Raw genomic sequence first — 23,689 nt, forward strand, 5'->3', positions numbered from 1 at the left:
TCCTGCATTCACTTCAGGGTCTTGTCTGCAGGTTCACGTGAAATATCACCTGTTGCATGATAACTTGGTACAGTAAGTAAAATGGGTTCAACTGCAGGTGCTTTGTTTTGTCATCACACGTGTTTGTAAATTATACATTCATAGTCTAAGAACAAAATACAATTACTTTGGCCTTTTGAAAAGTTCAGTAGTTTATCATATTTGTGCAGAGAGCGGTGTATTATTCACGCAGAAGCTACGATTAGAGACAGAGTCAGCAAAGAAGCAGGCCATGCAGGAGGGATGGATCGCCATGACAACGCCACAGGAATAGTATGAGCATGTGTTAGTACAGACGATTTTGGTCATTTGGAGGTCCAGTTAGGGTAAACACACACACAGACCCGAAAAAAACCTGTGAACTTCAACTCTAATATAAATGTAGTGACTACCACTGTTCTTACTCATTTGTGATATTCTAAGTATAAATGCTTGAGAGATATATTGACTATCTTTTTTTCCTCTGAGACGTTTTCCTGATCCTTAAGGCTAAAACAAAAAAAACACACAAAAAAAAACAGCAGAGGCCTGCAGAGATATCTGGCTTGTATTCCCTAGTACGGGTCAAGCTGGAAATAGCAATACAGTCTATCTGGTAAAAAGGTTAAGTCTCATGCCAAAGCTGAGGTAACCCTGGTGACATCATCTAGGGTATTTCGTTTTGTTTTTCAAAGTCTGGAAAGCTCCCTCCAGAACCCCATAGAAAACATTACACAACTGTTTTCACAGACTGATAAGTAATCCTTGTGACAAGTGAACTAAACTTAAAAAATGGATGGAGAGCCCCTTTACAGGCTGTGTTTACATAGCAGAGCCATGCTGTGTCATCTTTAGGTCAAGTACAGGAGTGTGTTTCCATCACAAGAAACTGTGTCATCACATTTTAGATGGCCATTACAATACTACACTTTAACCTGATCTCTTGATCTCAATAATCTTAATCTCTCAATATGAACACAAAGAAGAGCCACGCCCTATTTGCCTTTTACCTCGTGAGAATCACATATTCTAATCACATTCATATTTGCAAGCCACAAGCAATTACTTTGCAAAGAATTAGTTTGGATGAATTAGTACAGAAGCCCTGAATGAAAGTGAGAAGAAGAACTTCTGGTCATCCATTTCGTCTGATCGAGTGTTTATGACTTTACAACAGGTGAAAAGGGTTTTGTGGGAGTTTTATTTTTAATCAGGATAATTTTTGAGTATTTGTTGTTGTCCCTTTTGTCCACAAGAGGCTGAAGTGCATCACCACTTGAAAACAGGACTTTCTAAGCCTTCACGTTTTCTACCAGGTGAGAATTAATTTACATAATCGTGTAACCAAGGTATGTCTAGCCAAAATTTTGTCACCGGTTTTCACAGTTGAAGAAATAAAAATCACAACAGAAAAAGCTATTTAGATTCAGACTTAGAAAATAGACCACCAGAATTGCTTTTCACTCACTTTCCATTCAGGGCTTCCTTAAATTTGCCTTATTAATGTTTACACAAATTGAATCACTACTGCAGCCATCAAAACTAACCAAACCACCATCAACAACTGCTGTTCTCCAGCGACCACAGTTCACCCGGCTCTGACAGCCTGGACCCTGACAGACAGACAGAGATGCTCGTGCGGCAGCAATAACCTTCATTAAGCCTCAGAGTGCAGAAGCTACTACAGCAACCCATTATAGCAAAGCTGTGTAACACTATGACAAAACAAGCTTGCACAGATACCGTTTAACCTACTGGAGGTGGCTTTTTTCTGTGCGTAGACGGCTGATTAACAGAACAGTAGTTGAGCTTAGTTATGAACAAACACTGTGAAGTACAACTATGGGATTATTTCTGCCTCCAGAGCAGCTCTGCCTCTAAATACAAATGTAATATAACTGGAAGAGATTGGCCAAACTTTTTGAAATCTGAATTCATAATATAACTTAGGTGTGGCCAACTGAACCAGGTGGTGGTGCTGCTGACGAGAGCTTCCGCAGTCTTTAAAACTACGCTGGTTCATTAATGCTTCAGCCAGCTACGACTACACTGCACCTACAGCACTAGAACAGCAGTGACTGCCTCAACCACATGCAAAGGTCTACCAGCACTCTCTCTCTCTCTCAGACATGCATGTTGTATTAATGAATGAGAAGACTCGTTTCCTATTTACCTGAACCCACCAATAGAACAGCAATAACGGGGCTATGACTATGAGGAACATTGGGGTGAGAGCAGAGCATATGAGCAGCACATTCAGTGTGTACCAGAAAGTGCGCATCCATATGTCAATATTGTCTGGGATGTGGGAGTCTATAGCATCCACGTCTTTACTGAAGCGGTTCAGTAACCGCCCAGTGGGGGTGCTCTCGAAGAAGGCCTGCGGGGCTCGCAGGACCCCCTGGAGCATGTTCTGGTGCGTGAGCTTGGCCGCTTTCAGCATACTGTAGGCCCGGCACAACAGGCAGTTAGCCAACAACAGCGCACCTGCGAGAAGGGGGGGGGGGGGGGGGGGAGAGAGGGGGTCAAGTGTGACAACACAACAACACCTGCGTTAGATGGAGGAACCTGTTCCTAATGTCTAATGAAAACGTGTGCCGCAGACAGACAGAAAAACATCACTTCTTGTGCGCCGCCACAGTTCCCTAAAAGTAGAGGAGTGGGAGGAGGGATGGGGATGGGTACTTCGGGGGTACGCCGATGAGAGTTGTGCTGATTGGGGAAGACCGACACAGGCGACCGCTTTCGATGGATTTGTCCTTATAAGAGCCAAACCAACGGCTACTCTTTATTTCACACCGATACCGATTCCAATTCCTCAACGTAGCGTGAGGCCAACTAGTCTGCAGCTTAAAGAAATCATTTTTGATGTGGATTGGTCACATGCCTTCTGGTCTCGACCCTGACAGCATCCTGTGTATAAAACAGCAAACGATGAATCTCATTGATGACTGACAGGCGGCTAAAAGCTAAATCTAAACTGTGTGTGACACAGTGGTTTACAACAGTGTTGTAACATGACACCAAAATGTAACATGAGACCTGCTCATTTCCAATGAATCACCGTTTATTTAATGTTACCTATATTGTATGTGTATGAACTCTCCATATCTGCCTAATTTAGATACATGTATCACCAGATCTGAAGAACGTATCTCCAGTTACAGCGGTCATTAAAGCAAACCCTTGCTGACCTCGGACTAAGATCCTTCTGTATATAATTATTATGAGGAAGATGTTGTTGTGATCCGCAGATACTCACACAGAAACTACCTTTATCTGACCAGACAACAACTTTATTTATTTACTTTATTTTATTTGAGCAAAATAAATTAATAAAAAGACTTGACGAGCATGCATAGGCTACACATTACAATCCTATGATAGGAAGAGGCTCCAGTTGTATTAACACTGGTCCACCACTAGATGGAGATCATGAACCACTAAAGGCTGAGTAATGGTACTTTTGGGAAAATCAACTTCAGAATTTAGTCTTTTTGGAGTGTGTGGAAGCAGGCTCATCACCGACGACGGGAGGGACAAAGGCTGAAACTGGAAAGGTTAATAAAGCTGCTGCTCCAACATGCATGCGGCATGCCACCCCAGGAAGAGGACATTTGCGAAAAAGAAGGGGAAAAAAAAGAGGAGGAGAGAGGCTCATCTGGCACACAGGCAACATTTTCCGGCTCGAGTACCTGCACAAAGACGTATACGAGAGCCAGTGGCACTATGACAACGGCAAAGATGGGTGTGCTGGAAACGATAACTATCATGGTGGAGAGAGAGACGAAGAAGGTGGCCAGGAACATGAGCACTGTGGACGGGAGAGCCTCGTCTATGACGTAAATGTCCTTGGAGAAGCGGTTGATGATGCGTCCTAAAGGCGTGGTGTCAAAGAAAGACTGGGGCGTGTGAAATTTGTTGGTGAGCAGGTTAAAGTGCAGCTTCCGCGCTGCGCCGATGTTCCCCATGGCCAATGTGAAGGAAGAGATCATGACCAAGATACCTGGGATGGTGTTGAATCAGAGGAGTAGGAATGGAGGGGGGGGGGGAGGTAAGATATTGGAGAGGGAAAGGTTTTTACTGCAGCATGAGAAAGAAAGTAATGGAATTACTAGCAGACACAGTGAGCGCATGTCCACTACACATCCACAGCCACTTGAATGTCCTCCACCGGCTTATTGCAGAAAAAAAAAAGTTCAACTGGCTGCAAGGCAAATACAGTACATTCGGTTTATTTCAACGCAGTCTGCAACAAGATGCTGGTGAGGTTGGAAGTGACATTTGGCACCATGGAGTTAAAGCAGCTGTTCAGAAATAATGTCGGCACCATGATGTGGCAGCACATAAAACCTGAAAACATAATGGTCGGATCTCCCGAACATGATCAGCAATGCAAAAACAACAACAACAACTTAAAACGTAAAATAGATTCATCTTGCTGCCGGTGAACTAATGCCACAACCCAAATATAAATGTATATGGAAGCAGGTAACTGGGGTAAGATGTATGTGGGAGTGTCTATGTGTGTAGCTATGTAATAATAATAATAATAATAATATGAAATGCATCTAAATCCATACAGATTTTGAAGTCTACTTTCCCCTTCTATTCTTTACTTTTAAATAAAAGGTTTTTTTTATTTAAAAAGCTTTTTTAAATAAAAAGCCTTAGCATTTGTCAGTATGTCCCAAATGTCTACATATGCATGCACAAAATGGTGAATAAAGGAGGCAAAAAGATGGTGGATTAATTCAATATATAAATCAAATTGATAATGAAGGCACTCCGGTGATGAACATTAAAAAACATAAAACCCTCTGAGACAGAGAGGAATAAAAGGCAGCTTCTGTAGAAATGCATAAACATGACTGGGGCTTGACTTTGAGAAGATGTTGTGCTTCCTATAATGCTCATTATGCCACTCAAGTGTTTCTTACCTTGTGTAATGCCCAGTGCTGCATACACCCCCACCCGCATATGAACATTCTCTGTCTGATTTGTCGAGGCGTCATTGGTCCACTGGCTGAGCCAGATGTTTCCTCCGATGGCCGCTGCACTCTGGCAGCCGTACAGGAAGCAGATGAACACTGACAGCAGAATTCCCACCGCCTTGGCGTACTCCAGGTACACCTTTGATTTCACCTGGTGAGTGGAAACAGCCTTGACAGAGGTCTACGCTCTCCGTGTGCCCTTATAGATATGTATATGATTTTATTTGTTGATTTCTGTACATAAGGATTTGTAATAGTAATAATGTGATGTTGCAATGTTATGTCTGTGGAGAGGATTTGAGGATATGATGACAAAGAAGTTCAGATTCTATTTTGAAGCTAATATTGAACTGTTATAAGAACTATTACTTTGATCAGACCCCTCAGAAACAGAGCACGCCTACACTATAGCCTGATCTGATGTGTCTATGATTGAAAATGGTTACATGGGAAATATTATGTACGTAAGTATTGTGAATATTTCTATTATATCATATTAGGGGTAATGCCTCCCGATATAATTAATAAAGCAAATTCATATTTACTCATAAGAGCCCATTCATCCGCAGCTTGGCATTTGAATTAGGTCTTTTCAGTCCGTTAGTATCTAAATTTGCCAAAACATTGCCCTTAAAATGAAAAGCTACAGGCCTCAGCAAAAGGTCTATCTGTAGGCCTGTAAAACAGAAGTGGCTGATTAAAGAAATCTGCAGGACAAAAGACTGACCCTGCCGGTTTCCGCCGTCTCCGCCTGGATGAGTTTCTGCATCTCGTGTGGCTTCTTCTTCTCCTGTTGATCGAAGGGTTTCCTCTGGCTGCAGCCGTGTCTCCTCACCGAGCGGCCTTTGGGGTTCTCTCCGTCTGCTGAAATAATGCTGATCTGCCTGCGAAGGGAGCAAAGATGACCTCCATGTTACGGCCACAATTAGCACCTTGCGGTCGTGCGCCTCCACCGGCCAGTTGAGTTGCAGTTTGCGTCCATGTCTGTTCAAAATGTTGTCACTTTATCCCATTAAGACATTTTGTGATATCGTCATGCTTAGCATAGGAATTATTGAGTGAGATCTGTTTTGTGATGTTACAGTGACCTTTGACCGTCAAATTTGAATCCTTGGATGTATGTGGCATATTTTGACGTGGGAACACAGTGACGTTTGATCTCCAAAATCCCATCAGCTCGTCCTTCGTGGGCAAGTGGACGTTTGCAGCCAATTAAAAGAAACTACCTCAAGTCGCTACCGAGATATCGCATTTACGAGAACTGACCGGACGGACGTGAGGTCACAGTGACCTTAACTTTCGACACACCAAAATCTGGTGGACCAGGTGGACGTTTGGACCAAATTTGAAGAAATTCTCTGCAGGACTTCCTGACAGACGGACACATTTGTACAGACGGACAAGCCGAAAAACACACATCGGCGTTGAGTGGACAAGAGCGTGTCTCCTGTATGACCAAATAATAATATCCCGTCAGTCGCAGTTTACTGTCTGGCATTTATTCTCTGATCTCATTCAAGAGAAAAGGGCAGAATATATGAAAATAATATGTATCCTTGAAGGTGGTTGGAAATAAATAGTTCCTTTACCTTCTGAAATTCCTCTTGGCCTCATTGATCACCGGCTCGTTGTCCACCATGTCTGTGTGGTTGCTAAGGGCGTCTTCGGGGAACAGTTCCTCTTCTTCAATCGACTCCTCTGTAGAAAGCATTGTTAGCAGTATGTTATGTGCTTTTTCAATGAAGCTCAACCATAAAATGTGAGGTGATGCTCTACCAGTAGCCACTTCCTCCTCTACGATGTCCTCAAGGGCGTAGTTCCTGAGAAACTCTGCGAAGGCTCCGTTCTGATTGAGCAGCTCCTGGTAGGAGCCCATCTCCGACATCCTGCCGTCCACCATCACCATGATGTTATCCACCTGAGGCAGGAAGCTGATGCCATGTGTCACTAGAATACGTGTCTGGAGTCAAAGAACAAAAGAAACATTGGTTGTTTCTTTTTCTTTGATGTGATAAACTACTATAGACATTATATCACAGACAAACACAGGCACAACTTTTTATTACGGATTCAGTGACATAATATTTGCACTTTCCCAACAGAACCCAGTCAAACAGGAAGTCAACCAGCTCTTATCAGAAACCTGTGTCATATATGTGCAATAAAACTGATAAAAGATGCCATTTCCTCTGTGATAAAAAAGTCACACACAACTTCCTCTATTGAATTGAGTCATGACAGCAGTTCTCTGAGGCTGCGCCATATATTTACGAACCATTCAGTATGTTATAGGTCCTTCACCTCTGCAGTGTTGTTGACATGGGCTTTTTACAAACTGACTCCTCACCTTGCCCTTCAGCACCCCCTCTGGACCAATGAGGTTGTCAAAGATGTGTTTGGCCACGTGGGCGTCCACGGCCGACAGCGGGTCGTCCAGGAGGTAGACGTCAGTGTCGCTGTACAGGGCTCGGGCCAGACTCACCCTCTGTCTCTGCCCACCGGAGAGGTTGATGCCCTGCGGGATCGAGACATGTCAGCAGAATCCACCACGCGATTTCTTTTCAGCGGTATAACGTATATAAGAAAGAAGAAGCAAAGCCTGAGAATAGAAACAAAAAGCATTTACTAAATGAATGGAAGTGTCTCTTTTTTGTACCTTCTCGCCTATCTCAGTCATATCTCCTCCAGGCAGCACTCCCAGGTCAGGAGTTAGGGCACAGGCCTCCAGAACGCAGCAGTACTTCTGCTCATCGTAGGGTTTCCCAAACAGGATGTTGTCCCGCAGGGTGGCATTCTGTATCCAGGCCTGCTGCGGTACGTATGCCACTGATCCCTGAGGAGAGGCCCACCAACTGCAATTAGCAACCGACCAGAATACATCTATACCGATATATATACGGACATATTGGATTTACATGGATTTAGATTCATCACTTCACTCTACTTGAATGACCGAACAACCAGGGTCAGAGCCATTTGTAAGATGAGAAGATTGATATCGCTCTCGAATGTGTCCGTTAAATATGAAGCTTAATGCAGGCAGGTGATTAGCTTAGCTTAGCATGAAGACAACAAAAAAAGGGAAACGGCTCGCCTGGCTCAGTCCAAAGGTCAAACATTCTCAGGGCCCCTGAAATTCAATAACTGACACAATGTACTTTGTAGACAAAAAAACTAAATGCAGGCTAGCCGTTCCCCTGCTTCCAGACTTCATGCTAAGCTAATCTCTAGTGAGGGGAATAGATCTTCTAATCAAACTCTGAAAGAAAGCAAATCATTTCCCCAAATAATTTAAATAAGTTATTCTTCTAAGTGAGAATAAAATGGGTCTTTAGATCACAATTTGAGAGTTGTAGGTTACTTGTCAGTTTCCATTCTGGTTTTGGTTTCTGTAAAGATCACAGACTACAAGTGCGCACAAATGCATAAGAGCTAGTACTCTCACATGACCAGCATATATAATAAAAACTAATAAAAGGTTATTGCTTATTTTATATATTAACGTGGTCGACATATCTGGAGGTGGTGTGAATGAACAAAGACTTGAGAGACGCTAAAATGCTCCTTAGAGTCGGGTGAGAATTGTCTGTGGGTTCATCGCCCCCGGCAACCTCTTTTACATCGATCCACAATTAAAAAAGATGCGATGCGTAAGATCTGGCCGCACGCTCCAAACAAGTAGGGAAGAGTATTACCCTTCCACTACTGGCTCCAGACAATCTAAATTCACAGTCATCACTTGTAAAAAAAGAAAACGTGAAACGAAAATACCAGATGTTTTCTCGTTTCTGTCACTTTTGATTTCCTCAACTAACGTACACCTGTCCTGTACCTTCAGCCCATCTCTCGTGTTAGACTGACCGCCTGTGACCTAACGTCAACTCTGTAACCTCTTTTCATCTTGCTGATAATGTTGGGTCATTTTCTGAAGTTTTGGTCAGACCTTGACCATTGCCCCTTCAACGTGAAAACATTAATTTGTTGATTGTGGTTTGTTTTACGGATAATGAAAAGAAGTCCTACCCGAATAGAAACCTCTCCCTCCAGTTTCTCCACTTCACCGAGCAGCGCCGAGATCAGAGAGGACTTCCCACAACCGACGTGGCCCACCACTGCCAGCAGGGAGCCCTGCGGCACCATCACGTTGATACTGCGAACACACAGGGCCCGTTCACATGTGTGTGCTTCACATATGACAACATAGAAACACATGACGTGCAACTTTTCATGACATACTTGTGCAGAACAGGAGGATCTTCTTTAGACCAGGTGAACTTCCCGTTGACGACCGTCACTGAAAACTCTGTTGAGAAAAAAATGTCGTGAATTTCTTTTCATCTTTAGGCGACAGCGAGATGTGGTCTGACTAAACTAAAGACTGGACTGCATTCTTTTTGAGCGTTAAGTCTTTCAAAAGCTCTTCAGGCTCCGAGTCACCGGGGAAGTGGGTTTGTAAGTGGTTGGCAATGGCTTTGCTCTCAAGCGTTGTATCTAAAAGAGCCATTTGAGGACACACGGCGGAATGATGACACATAATGACAGTGCACATTTCTCCGGGTATTGCAACCACTAGAGTTTGTTAAAGCATGTGCAATAAAAAACAAAACAGTTTTTCTCTCTGAAATCTGACTGAAGCTGGGCAAGGTGGGAGAAGAAAAAGAAAAACCTTAATCAAAAGGAGGAGACGTGTCTAATTTCACCTGTGGCTGTGTTCTTTCTGTCCACTGAACTTGGGTCCAGCTCATCGTGACTTAGGAAACGTTGGATTCGCTTCAGCGAGACACTGGCCTGCGACGCAGAACAAACACGCTCAATGAAAACCTGGAGCAAGGAAGAGGAGAACGAGCGGGGGAAATGAAAGGCGCCTACCTGCACGAGGCTGCTGATTACTTGCGGCAGCATGTTGAGAGGAAACCTGAGGATGTTGAAGAGTGAGAGCGACACGAAGGCCCTCTCTGCGTCCAGGATGTTGTTCTCATCCACAGACACATACACGGCAAACGTCGTCAGGGCAACCTGAGAACACATCGGCAAACAGGCCGCTTAGAGGCTGAGGTCCGTCAGTTCACTGGCGAGACGCTTCACACACTCACACTTTAAGCTGAGTCAACCGGTGACTCAGCAGCAGCGACCTCATTATCAGCTGATGGAGACATTCACCATATTACAGATAGTCTAAGCTGATCTTGACACCAAGCCAAACCTGTCCGAACCTCCCACCTGCTACACTCACCCTCCTCTCTCCAAGCATGATATACGTATATATATATTTTTTTTTTTTAAAGAGATGAATAAGTGGCTGATGGTATGTTGACTCAAAGTGGTATATTGCTGCTGCTGCTGTTGTTGTTCTACTGGTACTTAGAAACGGTATGTCACCCATCTCCATTGCCAAACATCACTTCCCATAAACCGATTCTCACTAAGACATGCATATGATGAAAATGTTTCCATTTGGCAACTGCGTCATTGAGGAATTGTAATTTTTTTTATTAATTAATAAATACAAAATCTGACTGTTTTGGCAGGATATATTTAGATTAGGGCTAAAAACCTGGAAACTTTAGTTTCTAAACAAATGAGCTCCAAACTAGCTTCAAATAAAGCTCCTTTGTAATTTCTGACGACAGACTAGGGCTAGGCTATCTAAACACTTGCTGGATTGTGTTCATGGCTGTCAAACATGATGTTTGGGCTTATGTAAACTGCCTGGAGGCAACGAGACTTCCTATAATGAGCCTTAATTGGGAAACAACAGCACAGATTCTCATGTTGTCATCTTCAGAAAATACCAACAACGAAGACATTTTTGTAGACACTTGCAGAAGCCTGTTTGGATTTGCTCCATCTCATGTTCAACTTTCACTTCACACAACGAAACAGGATGAAGAAGGCCACTGCTTATCACGACATTCACCAAATGCCTAATTCCTGACCAATCAGCTTGACAAAGCGGTCTCTTCCAGACATCTGGACTGAGCACCTACCAGGAAGGGGGCACTGGTCCAGGCCATGGTGGACAGCGCTCCCAGGTAGGCCGTCTTGCGCAGCACGTTGAGCTCCTTCTGTCGAATGGCGAGGACCTTTTCTTTGAAGGAGTTCTCCCAGGCGTACAGCTTCAGGACTTTGATGCCGTTTAGGATCTCGTTCATCAGCTTGATACGAGAGTCCTTGTACTGCATCTGCTCCACCTGGGAGGGATGGCAGAGCGGAGGAAGAAGACAAGGACAAGGAGGCAGAATGTTCTTTACCTGGGATGTTGTAGACAAACCAAGCACCAAAGAAACAGAAAGGTGGACACGGACGGCTCATACCTGGTAGGCTCGAGTCTTCATGGCGATGACGGCATTAAAGGGGATCAGCATGATCATGACAGCCACCCCAGCCAGAACAGACGGGCCGAGGTTCTGTAAAATACCAAAAATAGTCCAAATTAAATTAAAATCAAATGCAGAGATAAAGCACAGGTACCCTGCATACAATAAATATGTGTGCATGTAAACAAACTGTAGAGGGGGAATGCTGAATCATGACCGTCTTCAGTCGCCCGCCATGGAATCGATGCACGTACCTGCCAGAGGAAATATAGTGCCAGCATAATCTGAAGAGGGGCGGACCACAACAAATTGAGGAAGGTGGTGAGGTCCATGAACCTCTGTGCGTCCACCGACATCAGGTTGACTACCTCTCCGACCGTAGATGAACGCTTGGCAGCGTTAGTTATCACCAGCGCCTGCAGAACAACGATGGGGGGACAACTGTACCAATCACTGAAGTAAATGTATTTTCTGTGAAACATACTGCATCTCCTGCGTGGGTGCATTTGTATAAACCCGCAGCCGGACAACTGAGATGTTCAGAATGGCCGCCGACCTTCCTGTAGATAGCTCCTATGACGGCCGTGCGTATATTCATGCCGGTGACGAAACAGTACTGAAAGTGACGGTGGAGGATGAGGGTCTGCAAGATGGCCGTAAAGAACATGAGGAAGGCCAGCGAGTAACCCCACCAATCTGGAGCGTCCTTCTGCTTTGTGAACGAGATCAGCATCCTTTAAGAGTGAGGGGAGGGAAAGGACACGTGGTTTTAGATCACAACACTGAACTTATCCAGAAAGAGCCAGGCTGTGCAGAGATACGAGATACGACTTACACTACTCTCCACACACACTTGCAAATGCTTGTACTACAATAATGGTCCCAGAACATTGCAGCAAGGGTTTAAACAAAAAAAGCTACAGAATTGGTCCCAGATGAAACACCTTTTTTAAATTGTAACCTTTCAGCAAGATCTTAAAATAGGACTTCTGAGACACAGTCTGGCACCTCTGCACTCATATGAACCGCAGAAACCCCAAAACCACTTTAAAATTAAAGCCATCCATTCACTAGACAATGCAACTAGTCTCGGATTAATTATTTAGAATCTTAAACATTAGCAGAGACTTTAACAGCATTTTTGCCACCATGCCGTGAGAGGATCATTACACCACCATTTGCTCTCCCAGAAACTGTATCTCATCTGTGGCTCGTCTGAAACAGGCTGATTGTTATCAATATCAAACATGTTATGTATTGCATCACCCATCTGCGAGCGCGTAACAGTGTACTGTTCTGTTCCAATGGAACAGAAATTACAGTCATTAAACGCAATATGTCCTTCTGACAAAATATCCTCTGTGGCTAAAAGACTCAAGGGATCCAAACCTGTGCAAATACACTAGTCTTTGCTAGCATTTACCTGAAATCATAATTTATATTTTTAGGTTTCTAGGTGTCCTTTACTTGATGGTCTGCTCTTTTTCAAAGCTCTTTATGTTGTAGGTTGCTTAGGTGAGGTAGCTGAGGTGGAACATAATGGTTAGCTTAGCGTGCTAGCTATCTTCACATATTTTGCTTACTCGGTTTATTCGGTGCCTCAGGCAGACTTTTCGCTAAGCTAGCATGTTGTTAGTTTGCTAGTTAGCTTAATGTGATAAGTATGCTTCGTTGCTTGCTACGGCGAGTAGAAGTGTGTGCTTCTACTCGCACACACTTCTCTGTGTCACGGGCCGTTTCGTACAGATTGAGTTGTCAAGCCATCCTCTGTAGTTCAGCCTGAGCAGATACAATGAACTTCATTCTCTCCTCAAGACGTCATTTCGCCACTATATCTTTACAAATATATGTGGGCTTATTGAACCACATCACCATAACAAAATACATACAGGGAAACTGTGTGGTCATCCATTTCTGATACCGTATCTCTTATCTCTATACAGCGATAAGGCTTCCATAAAATAGCTGTTATCACTAAATTCCCATCCTGGTCCATTAGTAGATAAAATTAAACATACTGTATTTAAAATATTTGCTGATGCAAACCAGCATGCAAAAACATGCACACAAACATTCAAAATGATGTCATGAAAATAGTATTCGGGAACTCCAAAACAATGGTAGCTTATTGGTGTTCCAAACTTGCAAATATGGTGTAGTACAGGAACATTTAACTTCTTCCTCTACCTGAGCAGCTGAGGGTTGACGAAGGTGATGACATCCTGCAGTAGCTTGTAGGCCGAGCCGATCAAAAAGTACGGTCCAAAGGCTTTGATGAGGGCACGTAGGAAAGACGGATGATGGGCGGCCTTCTGAGTGGACAACAGCACATGGGCTTCCTCCGGGCTGCTTTCTCCTCGACCTCCTCCGATATGGTTGGTGGTGGACAGCAGGGGCTTGGAGTACACAGCCTGGCTGGACAGATTCTCTTCACTGTGGGAATTCGGGAGGTTGTTGGTTAGGAAAGAGACAGCAAGATGGAGGAAATCGTCAAACTGTGGAGCCCTCTGCTCTAGGTAAATACACTGACTATGGATAAGTACCTCATACACTTCAAAACATTCAAACTATCCCTTTAAGTGATGGCTGAATTATGCTCAGGCTGCAACTAATACCCATTAACATTAACTTTTAAGTTAGCTCCTAATTATACTAAGTAAAACACATTCCATACTTCATAATCAGTTATGATAAATCCCTTCGACAAAGATGGATTATTGCATTAGAAAGTAGTAATGCAAACAGAAGAAAAAGAAATTGACGCTGTAGAGCGTTCCTCCTCCCGTTTGTTAACAAATGCCATACGTTTTCAGTGAAAGGAATGTTTTGCAAACTTCACAAAATCTATTCTAATACCGGCTTAAAGCGCAAAAGTCGGATTCCAGTAGTGAACAAATTGGTGACAGAGGTTCAACGGGACAACTGTGACGGAGTTCAACTTAACACCAAACAGGTTTCCAGATGACGACTAGTGAAAAGGCCTAATTGAGCTTTTCTATATCGTTTTACAAGTTGCTCTCAGCGAGAGGGCGCAGCAAGACTCTCAACAGGAAAACTGTGGCATAGAGAGAGAGGAAGCAGCCGCTTCGGAGGTCGGAGTTCACAGGGCTCGTCAAGTGCGTTTTGTGCACAACAAGCGCTTCTCACTGGAGTGGCACATAGCGGAGCTGAAGACATTTTCTCTGTGACCAAGCAATTTAACTTGTTTCTCCAGTCTGGAGCTGAACACGCTTCACTGACGTGAAAAAAATTAATTCGATCTGCTGCACATTATACAGAACAAAAGTTAATAACATGAGAGCAAATGAGAGCGAAGCAAAACATGTCCTATCTTCTCCAATGTCTGCTCTATTAGAGTGCGTGTGTGTTCTTTTGTTGCAGCGGCAACGGGCATAGTTTTATATATTAGCTGTAGCTATCCTGCTGCTAGGGTTACAAACACATGCTCATGGTTTCACGTGCGTGAGCGCGCACACACACAAACACACACACCCTGCCTTAAAAGTCAACATCCTCTCCCCTCTCTTCTCAGACTTGAGGGGAGATAAAAAGTGGACATAAGGCTACGCCTTACCTTCCACTTGACTCAAATTTTCAGAGCAGATCAGCAATGAGAGGACACGTTTCTAAGACCACAGATCTAAAGTCTCATACAGTAGGCTTACAGTAGATTTATTTTCTCCATTTTTCTTATTGTCAAAAAAACACAATTAATTGATCCTACTGCAGTCAAATGCAGCCTGGTGAGTCTTCTTCCTCTGTGCTAGAGCTCAATTGTTGTCCAAAAACTATTAGAAGACTGGCAGACATGTTCCTTCATTACCGTGAACACAACTGTTTATTTTGGAACCGTCCTGCTGCCACAAATACTCACTAAAGCACCAAATGTAGATAAATCCGCCTCTGAAAGTAGTACCCAAAAAACGAGGCAGTTCTTTCTGTTTGAGAAAAAAAAAAACATTGGCGAAAAACTAGTCACCAGTTGTTTTCAACTTTTCCTTAACTAAACTATATAATACCGGTAATTACCTGTTTTCAAAGATGAATGTCTTCAGTTGGAACCAATAAGCTTGGGGGCTGAAAAATACTTCAGACAGGAAAAATGTGTTGCGGCAGAGATGAAAGGAAACATCACTGCCCACAGCTGTATCTAAGGTAATTGATTCCAAAGTTCCACTAAAACTGAACTCAATAAAGACAAACATGCCTCTACAGCAGACTGCATATAAATGCACAAACCTTCGCGCAATAAATGAAACGCCGTGTTCCCACTACAGAACCTGGTCTCTCACTGCGCCAGCAAAGGGAAAACCATACAAAATAAAACGCTATTGAAGCTCCAGCATCATAAAAGAAATACGGTGAGGGATAGATGTGATTATTGACCAGCTGTGCATGTTGTAGTATCCAGGTTACAGCAGTTCTCCGGTTTCCTGCTTTAACCTGATTTCTCCCAATAACCTGCTGTCTTTTTCAGTAAACATAGTATCTGCTTTCATGCACGGTGGATCCACGTAAAGCTTTTATATGAGGAACACAGTCCTACTGGGAAAACCTGAAGCTTGTAATGTGCATTTCAGAAATGGAGAATGCATCCCTTGTTCATACATCTCCTCCTCTTCCTCTTCTTCTTCTACAAACGTACCTCTTGGCTTTGGCCAGCTCCTTCTCCCACTCTTGGAGGAGTTTGGGCACCATGACTTTGGAGCTGTCACGCTGGTTCAGAGACCAAAGGTCTTTGTACTCCAGAGGCATTTTGTAGCCTTTAATAGCCATGCTGAGAGAAAGGGAAACAGCAGTTTAATGTGACCTGATGTATTTACCAAGTCAACACTAACAGGTGTAATTGCAGTAAACAAAGGAGACATTGGAGGGTCGTCAGCCTCCACTGAATCTTTGTTTAAAAAAAAAAGAAGGTATTTGTCCCCTGTTTTGATTTTCATTCTCTAGACAATTAGTGATTCTTAAAATCCTTTAACTTTGACAACTTTGAGATACTGAGACAACTCAGTAAGAATGCTCTCCACAAAGACGCTTAATGGAGTTTCCTGGATTTGCTAATCATCATTATGTACTAGTGGATCGGATATCACCGGAAATTGGCTTGATGCATTTTACAGCATGAGGAGTGGTTGGCTGACAGGAAACGGGAAAAAGATGCAGTATATCCATTAAAAATACATATAAAAGAGCATTATCTTGTTGCAAGATGTATAAATATGGTCTCACTTGTTTACAGAAAAGGCATAATCCTGCAATTATTCTGTATCTTGATATGTAAGTATGTTACTGTTAATTAATGTGATTTACAATAACATACTGAAGGGAGCCGGGTTCAATTGTTTAATTGCAAATAAATAAATAAATATCACATAAAATGGAACCTTTATATAGTTTATTATTATGTCATCTTTCCCAATGATACTTTTATTTCATGCATTTAATTTATTTCATAATATCCCTTTCCATAACAGTGTTCACTAGTCCCGAAATCAGAATCAGAAACCGTTTATTTACCAAGAACGTTTACACAAACAAGGATTTTTTCTTGGCGGAAGGTGCATAACATTAGACATTAGACGAGACAATCATGAAAAGAACGCTAACCTTTCAGCCAATCACATGCAGACTAAACAACTGCTACTACCAAACTTAGCCAGCTAGCTCCCGTTAGCTAAGGCAACAACACTGCCAAATTATTTTAAATCAACCAAGTAAAAACTGTAAATAAAGACAGCACACATACAAAAACATCTTACTCATGTATCTTAACAAAGCTGCATGCTAAATAGCCAGCTAACTAGTTAGGCGAAGTTGCAAGTTTATACTATTCCTCAGCATCAAATCGTTAGCTTTAAAAGCAACAGCTAGCTGGATACTTCAAAGCTATCTCAGCAGTGTTTTGATTCTAGAGATGTTCCTCAGAGAATAAATCAAAAATACTGTCTCTACGCTAAAGCTAAATTTAGCTAACTATTCACTTTGAGGAACAATCCAAGCTTGCAACCTAGCCTAGCTAGTTAGGCGTTAGGTAGGTAGCATGTGCAGACTTGTTAAGCTAAACTAAAAGAGAGGTTATTTACTGTGTCTGTGTTTAATACAGCAGCAGCTTCTAGCTGGTTATTTCAGAAATACTTCGGCATTGTTGCTCTAGCTAACAAGAGCTACATTTGCTAGGCCTTTAGTGCTGCAGAAAGGAGTCCTAAAACACAGAAATTAGTGAGCACTTCTGGTTTTAGTGAGCAGGATTCCCGTACCTGCACTCCTGCTCAGTCGCCACCTCACCGCTCTGCCTGCACTCACCGTCCTACCATACCATCAGTGTTCTGTCAATAAACCCATTACCTTCACCCAATCTTGCTGTCCCCGTGTCTGTGCTTGGATCCAGCCATAACCGAACCCTTACACAGGTTTTATGAACAGGTTTTTGGTTAGATTCCTGAAACAAGGTCTGTGGTTGACATAAGCTTTTTAGACCAGGGATCTCAACGTTTTGTTCTTCAACCTAACATATGTCAGTTAATACTCCACAGTTGAATTTTGAAGCTTTTACGCATCTTTAAAAAACTAAGCTAACACTTGGCTAAATGAAACTACTAAACGTCATCACGGCAAACACTAGTCCGCCATTAGTGGCGGTGACGTGAAGTCATGCAACCATGCTGTATTTTGTTTATAGCTGTGGAAGTAAACTCTAACGTTATCTTTTTACTTATTGCCTTTGCACTTCTAAAAATCCTGTGGTGTTTAGGGGTACATTAGCTGAAAGGTGAAGGGTGGTGACTGTCATGACAGTGACATATAATAACATTACTTTTTGAAATGTTACATTAAAAAAGCGTATTTTGAAAAAGAGTCCATATTATTATTATTAGCTTCATAATATTTTTTTATCTAGTATTTCATTTACTTTGTAATCCTTATATATTCACAGTATAGTGGGGGTCTATGGATGATTCAGTGATGTGCAGATAGCAAAGTGAACCCACCTTGTAAACCACCAGAACGTTATGGTGGAGAGAAATCCTGCTGTGGTTTCCGGGCAGGGATTCTAAGAAAAATGGGAAAATGTCCAGACAAATAGAGAGGTTAAACAAGGATAAGGATGACATACTTCTGGGAGCAGCCATTAACAACCGTATTTGCTGTGTGTGTGAATGGTATGTGACCTGCTTGATCAAGCACGGAGCGGCCCCAAAGCGCCCACTCCAGACTTTCAACCACTCGGGACACTGAATACAGTGTCGGCAGGAATAAAAGATGTTCTCACGAATAACGCACACACGCGCTTCATGTCGAGTGGATGCCGCAGCGGGACGCATAACTCACAGGGTCTGTGACAACATTGGAGAAGAGAGGAGGTTTCTCATTAAAGCAGCAGAGGATCAGCTCACAGACCGCCAGGCCGAAGTATAAGTAGAACGTGGTGAATCGCAGCTTGTCGGTCACTTCGTTCTGAAATGTAAAAAAAACAAAGACACATACAAAGAAGTGAGTTTGAACATACAAGCATCCCCTGTCAAACAGTACATTTACATGTAGGCAAATTAGGCCAATCGAGTGCTGAAATGTTGTAGTTTTATTTTTGTCACGCTAGCATCTGAATGGTCTTCTTTTTAAAAGTGAAGGGAAGATTATGACATTAAGACAATAAAAAAATGATATATATCATGGCGGCACATATAGAGTCCAAGTAAAGTGGAAGCCATTGCCATTGCTGTTACTACCGCATTGCATCGTGGTAAATTCATGCTGGCGTAGTGAAAAGTGTTTGCATATTGTAATATTTCTCCAGAAATAGTATGTCATTTGCATATTTAGGTTTCAGATAGGGCTGTGCGGTATGGGCAAAAATTCATATCACAGTATTTTGTAAGATTCTGGCGGTTTCACGGTGCATATTTTCTTAAACAAGTAAACACATTGATTCCATTAACAGCACCAGTCAACAAGACAGCAGTACTGTCAGCGAGCCATCATAGCCGCAACAACAGCAGGCAGCAACATTGACTTTTTACAGTTTAATACTGGGAGCGCAGTGGAGCTTCTTACCTGTCAGTGTAACTGGGCTCAGTCATGGTTCACACATGTTATAAAATTACAGCGCCGAATTGCATTCTGGGTAGAGTTCGCGCACAAAAAAAACAGGAAGAGACAGACCGGAAGACACGCCACACAAACAGCTGTTCGCCGCCCAACTTCCCAGCATTCAATTTGGCCGTGTAATTTTGAACCATAAGTGAACCAAGTTACCCTGACAGCTAAGTAGCTCCACTGCGCTCCAGTACTCAACTGTAAAAAAATAATGTTGCTGCCTGCTGTTCATGCGGTTATGCACGGCTTGTTGACGGCACCGCTGTCTAGTTGACCGCCGTAGCGCAACAACAGTTGTTACGTGTAACCACTTGTATGACGGTATATGAAAAATTCATACTGTATGGAAATCTGAAACCGGTATACCGCACAGCCCTAGTTTCAGACATATGCAAGCATTTATTGTTCTTTTGTAGCCATTGTAGAAAATATGGACATAGTCTCTGTGACCTAACGCGTAGGTTTCTGAAGAACCAAAGTGAAGCTCAAAGTGCTCCAGCCGTCGCCATCTTGGCAGTGACGACACAAAATAATCGAAAAATGGGCAACGAGGTGGAAAGTAGATTGAGCTGAGGTAGACTAAATGAAGCCAGGTCGCTGAAACGCGCTCACCTAGGTCGAAGCTACCTAGCTTGCCAAAGCTAACAAGCTAGTAAGTTGCTAGCCATTTATGTTAATGCTGTGGCTCGTGTTAACGCAATCACACCAGCGCCTTCAATTTGTGCAGTAACATTATTCACTATGAAGCACACGTCTGATTTGATCTTGCCATAGTCATTTACTCTGTCAGCTCAGTATATAGAAATTAAGTCATGGTTGAATGGATTGAGTCAAGTTTCACTAACATTACAGTTTTTTATATCCTGTTGAATACTGTTGCGGGTACTGAGGTCATCTAGCGCAGCCCGGGATCTAACGGCCTCCCATTGGCCAGAGATACGCTGGTGTACAACTAACCACACACAAATGTCAGAGCAATCTATCCAATAATCCTCAAAACACCGCACCCAAAACCGTCATTGTCAATGGAATTCTGTACAAAATGTCACAGCAATCCATCTAATAGTTGTAGGGCAGAACATTTTGACCTGATGATGGCGGTAGTGAAAATTCAGAGGATCTACTTTGTCGATCATCCTGTGGCAATTGAGTTGCTGTACCAGTGAGTACAAATATAGCTGATTCTTAAAGCAAAACCTCAGCATTGCAACATGGAACAGAGCTTGAGTTTATGTTGCTTCACATCTATTGGGGGAATGAGTCTACTGTAAACACCTTAATCAAACTACATCAATAATTAACAACACTGTTGAGATGCGTTTCATGCAAATGTACCAAAGGTCAAATTCAATCATTCATTTGAGTTCTCACAACAACAATACTCACAAGGCACACAACACGCACACGCACACACATACACACACACACACGCACACACACACGGGAAGCCACGCACTTTTCCTCACAAACGTCTAAAGCAGCTGAACGCGATTAACAAAAGAGGCGCGGAATCCCTTCACTTTTCCTGAATCAAACTTGCTAGTGGGCTAATTTCCTGGATCAACGAGATTACAGCAGCGCAGTTGTGCAGTTGCCTGGGCTGACCTCAACACATGGCCGCTTGATGCTCTGCCTCCACGTCTGGCTGCCTGCTGTATGACTGTCTGGGGTTGGTCCTACTTTTATCACGATAGCAGCTACAAAACATCCTCAAGACGACTTTTAAACATGAATTCTCATTTACCTCACATTTGGGTTTGAGGTATTTACTTGGGGCATTAACAAAGAAAGCTAAAAGCTTTGGGAGAATGCCAAATGCCATCCATCATGTGGAACAAAAGAACTAAAACAAAAGCAACTCATCTGTGACAGCAACTGTTGCACTCAGGCACACACCTGCAGGCTGGATAGGCGTTTAAAATAAATTCGCCCACACCTGGATAGTGTAGGACTTGATGAACAAAGATCTTACAGCCAGCTGTAGTTTTAGCCTCACTGTGTGGCTCTATCATGATGACTTTGCATTTCTTTTACATCTGGTCGAGTGTTTTTACATGCTCTTGCTCGCACTTTGTTGAGCAAGTCAGCAAGTGTCCCTAATGGAGCAAAGACCCAACAGAATTGTGCGGGGTTCTCTTATAATTAGGAATTATATAAGAGAGCACTACGCAAGAAGACTGCCATCCTTATGAAAACAGCCACATCCTTCACCGGACCAACCTTCCACCGTTCCCATCGCACATTTTTGCACACAATTGCTATTGCATTGGTAAAGTTATCTAAGCCTAAACCATCTCCACCGTGAACCCAAAATTACTGACTGTAAAATGTCTTCCATTTGGTGCTGGACATAAAGTTTACAGCGGGTTTCAAGGCTTTTCCCTGAAAACGGTTGGAGACAACGCTGATGAGAGCAGCGAGACGGATCCAGAACCGTAAGGTTGGGAGCAATAAAAACAAAGAAAGAAAGACGCTACAATGCTCGAGGAGCTCATCACTACAAATTATCCCTTTTACATACAAGTAGTCACGGGATCCATTGGTGAGATAAAAAAAAAAATATTGATTACAACAGCTGAACGTTAACCTTTTCTTTCTTGAAAACGCTCTTCAGCCTTAAAGCAGAAATGATTAATAGGTCACCAATTAGGAGTCCTGTAGTTATGGTAGATTAGAGCTTTACAGTTCTGGTAGCCAGAATTCCCAACACGAGCCAAGTAATCAACCGGGTCAGAGGTCTTACTCAACAACTTCAATCAACCCCCATGGAAATATTAATATTGTATTTTGGGGCCGCTTCCGATACATTCCCATTTATTTTCTTGTTCTTCCATGTTGCCTGCTGCTGAGCATATCTTCTCCAGCCTCTCACTTTATACACCGGCTGATCTCCTGTCGGGGTTTGTTTGCAGTGTGCTACAGCACTAGAGGTGAGATAAATACGCTATTGCAGTGAAACAACAAGCCTACTATTCCCTCTCTCCGCTTAGCGGTGTCCTGGGCTGACCTCTGCAAAACATCCACTCACTGTAAGCTTCATACCAACTCCTGAGACAACAAGATGGGGGAAGGGAGAGAGCTTACTGATGAAGTAGTCTTTAAACCTGAAGAACACCAAGGAGTATAAGTGACAGACAACTGGGATGAAGAACAAGACCAAAGTACAAAAAGTACATGTAGGTAAGGGGACAATGAAATCGCAGCTAAGAAGGGGCGGTGAGGGAGGAGAGATGAAAAGGGCGATGACAGACAGGTGAAGAGGCATTTGAGGTCCCTAGGCGTGTTCTCACCTGGCTGGAGGCCTGTAGGATCTTGGAGCGGAAAGGCACGACGGCACACAGCACAGACAGGAACCAGAAGATGAAGAGGACCCCTGAGGACTGGACCCCGCGTAACCTCTCAAACTGGATCAGAAACGTGGCCAACAGCTGAGAGGGAGGAAGGAGGGAGAGGGGGGGAGGAATGGGTGGCCAGAAGGGAGAGGCTGAGTTAGATTAGCCGGGACAGACTCACAGAGGGGATGTAAGGTAAACCGCAGTCTGACTGGCTAAGGGTTTCACGCTGACTGCAGCTCCCCCGTCAAACAGCCCCGTGGGACGAGCTTATCTGTTATTGTTTTTTTAACCCGACGTAGCCCTCAGGAGAACTATAGACGAGCTCTCCTCAAGTATATAAAAAAATTAAAGCAGCACCACCTTAACTGTCTGCCTGGCATGCAGGCGACTCCGGTCTCTCGATTAGGTTTTTATGACAAAAGAACAGTATTCTGTTTGTTTATTTTGCAATGTAGATATTTTCAAATACATATCATAAAATAGACATACCGACACAAACCATTGCGTCACTTGCTCATATTTTTGACAGCCTTAATACGCGTAAGCATTTGTTACCTACAAAGGAAATGGAGAAGTTGCTCGCGGCTAGAAACAAATTAATTACATTGTGGGTGGTGGTGAGACAGCTCCGGAGAGATCAAGGAAGATCACTTGTAAAGTCATATTCCAAATGCGCTATTCGATTTACGTCCCATTAAAAAAAGGTATATATGGACATTTTGGGGCATATTAACTGCTGTAACTGACAATTGTATACCATTTGTATGCAAACATTGTTTGTATAGTTTCCAAGGCCTCCAAGCTACCAAGGCCAACAATTATTCTTAAAAAAAAAGGTATGAAATATTTAACAGAGGGCAGAGGAGCATTCGATTATAAAACCAGAATCTTCTTACGAAACCTAAAAAGAGGCAACTGTTTTAGGGTGGAC

The 23,689-nt window shown here is 43.0% G+C and overlaps 1 protein-coding gene across 1 annotated transcript in view; it reads right to left on the reverse strand.

Moving 5' to 3' along the window:
• abcc3 (ATP-binding cassette, sub-family C (CFTR/MRP), member 3) overlaps positions 1 to 23,689 on the reverse strand; it is a gene marked incomplete at its 5' end in the record, with an annotated part of 44,521 nt that overhangs the window by 5,945 nt on the left and 14,887 nt on the right. Inside the window, 20 exons of the mRNA XM_079237537.1 lie at positions 3,714 to 4,024; positions 4,959 to 5,163; positions 5,740 to 5,896; positions 6,602 to 6,710; positions 6,789 to 6,972; positions 7,360 to 7,527; positions 7,669 to 7,845; positions 9,036 to 9,162; positions 9,249 to 9,315; positions 9,713 to 9,800; positions 9,882 to 10,028; positions 11,000 to 11,203; positions 11,327 to 11,419; positions 11,584 to 11,745; positions 11,886 to 12,063; positions 13,517 to 13,762; positions 15,975 to 16,106; positions 18,319 to 18,380; positions 18,659 to 18,784; positions 22,714 to 22,851. Of these exons, the coding sequence (XP_079093663.1) occupies positions 3,714 to 4,024; positions 4,959 to 5,163; positions 5,740 to 5,896; positions 6,602 to 6,710; positions 6,789 to 6,972; positions 7,360 to 7,527; positions 7,669 to 7,845; positions 9,036 to 9,162; positions 9,249 to 9,315; positions 9,713 to 9,800; positions 9,882 to 10,028; positions 11,000 to 11,203; positions 11,327 to 11,419; positions 11,584 to 11,745; positions 11,886 to 12,063; positions 13,517 to 13,762; positions 15,975 to 16,106; positions 18,319 to 18,380; positions 18,659 to 18,784; positions 22,714 to 22,851 (3,081 nt within the window). The remainder of the gene's footprint in view (positions 1 to 3,713; positions 4,025 to 4,958; positions 5,164 to 5,739; positions 5,897 to 6,601; positions 6,711 to 6,788; positions 6,973 to 7,359; positions 7,528 to 7,668; positions 7,846 to 9,035; positions 9,163 to 9,248; positions 9,316 to 9,712; positions 9,801 to 9,881; positions 10,029 to 10,999; positions 11,204 to 11,326; positions 11,420 to 11,583; positions 11,746 to 11,885; positions 12,064 to 13,516; positions 13,763 to 15,974; positions 16,107 to 18,318; positions 18,381 to 18,658; positions 18,785 to 22,713; positions 22,852 to 23,689) is intronic.

The sequence above is a fragment of the Taurulus bubalis genome (assembly GCF_910589615.1).
Source record: "Taurulus bubalis genome assembly, chromosome: 2".
NCBI lineage: Eukaryota > Metazoa > Chordata > Actinopteri > Perciformes > Cottidae > Taurulus > Taurulus bubalis.